Source organism: Anabrus simplex, chromosome 6, assembly GCF_040414725.1.
Source record: "Anabrus simplex isolate iqAnaSimp1 chromosome 6, ASM4041472v1, whole genome shotgun sequence".
NCBI lineage: Eukaryota > Metazoa > Arthropoda > Insecta > Orthoptera > Tettigoniidae > Anabrus > Anabrus simplex.
This window is the reverse complement of record NC_090270.1, coordinates 56,290,223-56,296,222: the sequence shown is the minus strand read 5'-3', so window position 1 is coordinate 56,296,222 and position 6,000 is coordinate 56,290,223. Positions and strand designations below refer to the sequence as shown.

Here is a 6,000-nt window from a genome sequence, read left to right as displayed (position 1 = left end):
TTGTTAATGATGTCTTGTGGGTGTATGTTCACGCTTCCTGTTTGTGTTACTTTAACTAACTCATTGGTGTTCCAGCTAGTTTTTCTTATATCCTTGTTTATTCACTGCCGTGATCGTAGTTTGTTTTGGATTAATATACGTCACGGGTCAGTAGTAAAACCCTTTGCTATCAGACATGTCCCCCTCAATCGTTACGTAAATAAGTTAAAATTTTCGCAGCAAAATAAACTAAGATTTCCGTAATACATTTTCAAGTTAATCACTTGGTTTAAGTTAATTCTCAAATACGATTTCCACTGAATTTAATAATTTAATAAATTGAAATGATTGTATAATCCTAATTAACAACAAATTCTATATGCCCGGACGAATGGTTTCTTTGAAAGTCCCTAATTTTCAATTACATAGTTTGATTTTATATTTGTCGATCGTTCACTTTCTTCGTTGAGGCTGGAAACGCGAATACATTTATTGTTTCCAGTAGTAATTATTTATTTCATGACGTCACACAAATAAGCTTACGTTAATACTAACAATTATTAACACTTGCTTGGATAATCCTAAAATTAAATACTGCGATCTGCACAAATAAAACTCAACGCAAAATATAACCAACTCCACGTCACATCACTTCGTAACATTTAAAATAAGACTTTGTTCATCCCTCGAATAATGTCAAACAAATTACGACCAATTCTCTAATTTTGGCATCCCTAGAAAATTTTAAAATCTGAACATTATTGTCTCATTTCCGTCGCATCAACAATAAATTCAAATCTCGATTTAACGAGTCTATTCTAAATAATGCAATCTGATTTCCAACACGTTACTACCAATGACAAAATACAAGTTACAATTATCTGCTTCTAACTAGCGAACTCCCCGATGTCCGGCTGTCATAACGGGACTCCAACATTCTCTCCTCTCGCTTCTGTTATCGCGAGACGACACACAACGCCGGCTAGTTACGTTTTAACTGGCATTTAAAGGAATAGCAAAACTTGGTCTCGCTGGCAAATCACAAAATATATAATTCTTCACCAACTTAGATTATGCGAAGAGATTTACTTCAAGTTGTCACTCAACATTCTTTATACATCACGGACCTACATTTTCACGTGGCATCCGAGTTATGGCCTGACCCTATTTCCATCTCAAAAATTACACAAATAATTCCTCGGGTTTCTAACCGAACATCCCGGCATCAACAATACGGGATTTCAACAACCTGATTCACAAATCTACATGAACTCACATTTCGTAATACTTGACCACCTGCTCAAACACAACAAATCTCGACGACATTAAAATGGAATATATCTCTCTTAGGACTCGCTTCGCTGGTACTCAACCACTCTGTGACAATTAACCATCTCCTGCATATCTTGACCTAACATTTCCAAACCGGACTTCGCAACTTGACTTACAATATTTTATCATTATATCTCTCGTCACTTATACGCAGTTTTAAACGGACATCGAAATAGCAATCCCCTGGAACAAAATTTTCGATCTCGCCCCGTAACTTCCCTTGAATAAAAAAAAATAATTGCTTAACACGACGGTGTGCCTTTACGTCAACTTTAAATGAGTAACCACGGATTTCTCTTACATAGATTTCATCATTACGACGATCAGAGTTTACAAAAAATTAAAATCTTAACTTGACAAACCACAAAATCCAGAAAATAATCGCATGGAAAGGCACTCTACTTTTAGACATTATATCGTTTCTCAACCATCAGATCTACTATTCTACAACACTTCACAAAATATTTCGCGACTTTCCCTAATTGTTTTCAAGAAATAAAACAAATGACCCTTCGTTATATTTCTCTGACATTTCATAAAACATGAATGGGTGACCAAAATGCGTCACAAATACATACACAATAAAAAACGGTGACATCATGGAACAATGATGTAGATGTTAATTCCCATACGGAACCTAAAGTATCTGTCCTGAATGAGTAAATTTATAATACCAAGCTAATGGTCCGTTATTGGACATTATAAATTTTCCAGCTAACTCATTCTTGGTTGCCTGCGTTTCGCCCTCGTGTGCTAAGTTGGGCTCGTCAGTTGGGACCTAGCACGCCTCCCAAGACGCAAGGCTAGTGCATACCGTGGAGGCTGTCTGTCTGTCGAGAATTTTTCATTCCCCGCCCGTCGGGCGGGGCGGGCCTCCTAGATCGTTACGCGATCTCTCGGGTCGAGAGTAGTGAGAAGATTTGGGAGGTGTGAGAAATGATGAAGGTGGGTAATGCGAATCGATATTAGGTGGAGAAGTGATGAGGGTCTCTTGGTTGAGGAGATGTTAGGAGTTAGCTTGGCTGGGGAGATGAAGGGAAGTAAGGATTTATACAGGAGTATCGAGACGGAAGTTGCGAGAGGAAATAAGGTGGTGTAGTGTAGAAGCTATGTGGGAAAGGACAGTCGTGAGTTAGGTGGTCTAGTATAGGTGGGGGGAGTGAGATATGAACAAAGGGGGTAAGTGGACTGGTGTGTTGTGCGCGGTGAAAAGGAGGATGATCGAGCCGGGTGGGACGACGAGATGTGGATTGAGGATTTCGAGCGTAGGGAAGGGAACGAGAAGGTTCAACATTATGGCGACGGCCGTGGAGATTGACACCATGGGAGATGAGGTGGTCAACTGCTGCTGCACTGATGAGCTGGAGACGGATTAGATAGGTGGGGCCGTGGGTGTTAAAGATGCGAAACGCCCTCCAGATGGGTATGCCTTGACGACGAAGTTGATGGTGAACTTCCGCTGGCGAGATGAGGGGGTCGACGCCGCGAACGACGCAACTGAACAGTGCGAGTGGAGTCGATGTCGTTGAGCGGTTGGCGGCTGCTGCAGGTGCGGTTGAAGATGGTGGTAACACTTTTGATGGCGGTAACGGAGGTTGACGGGCTGTTGCTGGTGACGCTGTGGATGGCGGCAACAAAGGTTGACTGGCTGTTGCTGGGGCGGCTGAAGATGGTGCCGTGGAGCCCACTGCATAGGCCACTTGTAGCCACCAGCAGTGCCAATGCACTATGAGAGCTATGTCTCATTTCCAAAAATTGATGCCTGCCTGGCCATCAGATGATGTAGATGTTGATTCCCATAGGGAACCTAAAATATCTGTCCTGAATTTATAATACCAAGCTAATGGGCCGTTATTGGACATTATAAATTTTCCAGCTAATTCATTCTTGGTTGCCTGCGTTTCGCCGTCGTGTGCAAAATGTGCTATTATTTCCCGGCCTTGTGTATCTCGTAGGCAACGCCTAGACAGACCTTGTCAAGAGCATAGAGTTAGTATATTATACACTAGAGGTAGCATTGGCGCTGCAGTCGCGTGCGAAATTGAACGAGCGCGCTGTTTGGCAAAAGCTGTATTGTTTGGCACTGACATTACTGGAGCTTCCGGATAAATTGAAGTATATACTTCTGTGAAGAAAAATGCCAGTCTCCTGTGCAACTTATGACTGCATAGAGAGGTTCATAAAGGGCAGTGGCGTATCATTTCACAGGTATGTTTCCTTGAAATTCACTTCCGTGCGTATAAAATAATACTTTGGCCTACTCGGGCTGACTTCGCGACTGATTCCCCTGTCGGCGTGAATGAGTTTCTTTGGATCTTTCCTTGAAGATTGAAATTAAAGTTTTAGGAAATATAAGGGATGGCATTTTCCTTTCACTAAATGGCCATGCTTTTGAAAGCAAATATGCAGAAATATCATGTGCATGAATCCGAGCGAGTGTTTGCAGTGGTCACGTAGCTGTCAGCTTGATCCCTACTGTCGGCAGCACTGAAGATGGTTTCCAATTTTTACACCTTAATTAAGCCCACAGTCGTTTCCTTCCCACTCCTAGCCTTTTCCTGTCCCATAATCTCCGTGAGACCTATGTGTGTCGGTGCAACGTAAAGGAAATTGGTACCAAAAAGAAAATAAGAAAAGTTGTGCATGATAGCCTGGAACTGTGCTCCGTTTTTTAGTTTCTGTGTGTATTTATAGTATTAAAAGCTAATGAATATATTTTCTGCATATACAGTTTGTTGCTTTCCCTTCGTATAGTACGTGTACTGTAGCAGTCCCCATTCATACCTTACCAAACTTTAAAATTTAGAGCCTAAATGTGCAACACCGTGTGAACATCTGATACCTTTATTTTCGTGAATATTATTCCCTTAAATGTCATATAGGACTACAGGCCTATACAAGCATAATACGTAAATTAATGACCGAGCGAGTTGGCAATGCGGTTAGAGCCACGCAGCTGTAAGTTTGCTTTCGAGAAAAGGTTAAAACCCCACTGTAGGCAGCACTGAAGGTGGTTATCCGTGGTTTCCCATTTTCACACCAGGCAAATGCTGGGGATGAACCTCATGTAAGCCCATGTGCGCTTCCTTCCCACTCCTAGTCCTTTCCTATCCCATCGTCGCCATAAGACCCATCTGTGTCGGTGCAAAGTAAAGCAAATTGTAAAAATTATTGTATTTTTCAGTTCTCTTTAATCATATGATTTACCACTTTCCCTTTCCGTTAACAAAAATCATTTTACAAGTTAAAATCTTAAAGCAAATCATACGGTACATTTCACGAAAAGCTAAATAAAAGCTCCATAATAGGCTAAAACCATAAGCGAGTGTCATATTTCCACTTGTAATCGCATTTAGAAAACATCGATAATAATAATAATAATAATAATAATAATAATAATAATAATAATGGATTTACGTCCCATTAACTACTTACGCGGTTTTCAGAGACGCTTAGGTGTCGGAATTTATTCTACGGGAGTTTTTTCATTTGCCGATAAATTTATCTACAAGAGGTTGGCATATTTGAGCATCTTCAAGTATAACCGTACTGAGTTAGGCTCGAACCTGCCAACTTGGGTTCAGAAAGCCAGCGTCTAAACCGGCGATGACAATCTTTTGTCTAGTTTACCCCAAAATCTCGCCAACGCTTTTAGGCCTAAAAACTCTCTCATCCGCTTCGAACGAGAGAGAACATTTTCGGTCATTGGGCAGAATTATAGCAAATTCCTGGCCATTTACACAAAAGGTAGCAAAATATACGTACCCTCCTTCTAAACGTATTTTGTTAGAAGACTTAAACTTAATATGAACAGCAAATTGATTTTGTGTTGCTTAACTGCACCTAAACGCGTCCTCTTTTATCACGCATTTCTCCTGTATTTTTGCTTTTAGGGTTCTCGTTTTTACTGGAGAGAAGCATCGCAAGTATACTGTAGTATCGGAGAAAGTTTACATGTATGAAATTTAAATCGTATCTATATCCACACAGTTTTAAAAGTCCCCAATTTACATTGATGAGTACGGCGGAGTGAGCTTTTTGCCAAACAGCTGCGATTTCAACATGCTCCGCTCGCTACAGTGATTCTCTCGTAGCCGTTGGCGCCAATGCGTTATTTACTAACCCTATGGTCAAGAGCAGAACCGAAATCTGACATCTAGCGGCCAAACCGTGAACACGGTCGGGCCGTCTCACCGCGCTGTCTTTTCAGCGGCAAATTCGTTGCCTCGGGCAAATTAGTACCTATGTCAAAGAGGAGAATGTCCCGTCCTTGTATATCTCGTAGGCAACGGTGTAGTTGTAGTGTAGGCCCTAATGCTTTTTTGTGGTGACTGCTGTTTGAATTTATTCACGGCACTTGTTCTTATCACTGATTGAAAATTCAGAATTTGGGGCAAAGTGGACTAAATGTGATGCCGTATTGAAATATCTTATGCTTCAATATGACGTCTTCAAGATGCGAAGAGGAACTCTGTACAACATCCGAGCAAGTTAACATCTGTCGTCTATGTGGCCAGTGCAAATCTGATATTATAGCGATATTCAGTGAAGAGGCACATAGGAAACATGTGTTGTTGAAAATACAAACAAGATTGCTGATACAGGTTTGTAATTACATATTGCGTGCAGGTTATGTTTGAGAAAGTTATTTATTGTAGAAGAAAAGTTGATAATTTATGCACCAAACTT

The 6,000-nt window shown here is 40.9% G+C and overlaps 1 protein-coding gene across 1 annotated transcript in view; it reads left to right on the top strand.

The window, feature by feature from the left end:
- The first annotated feature begins 5,552 nt into the window (after nt 1-5,552).
- The window catches only part of LOC136875453 (uncharacterized), a 59,780-nt gene continuing 59,332 nt past the window's right edge, over nt 5,553-6,000 (top strand). The window contains exon 1 of the mRNA XM_068228222.1: nt 5,553-5,915. Within this exon, the coding sequence (XP_068084323.1) occupies nt 5,754-5,915 (162 nt within the window). The 5' untranslated portion in view covers nt 5,553-5,753. The remainder of the gene's footprint in view (nt 5,916-6,000) is intronic.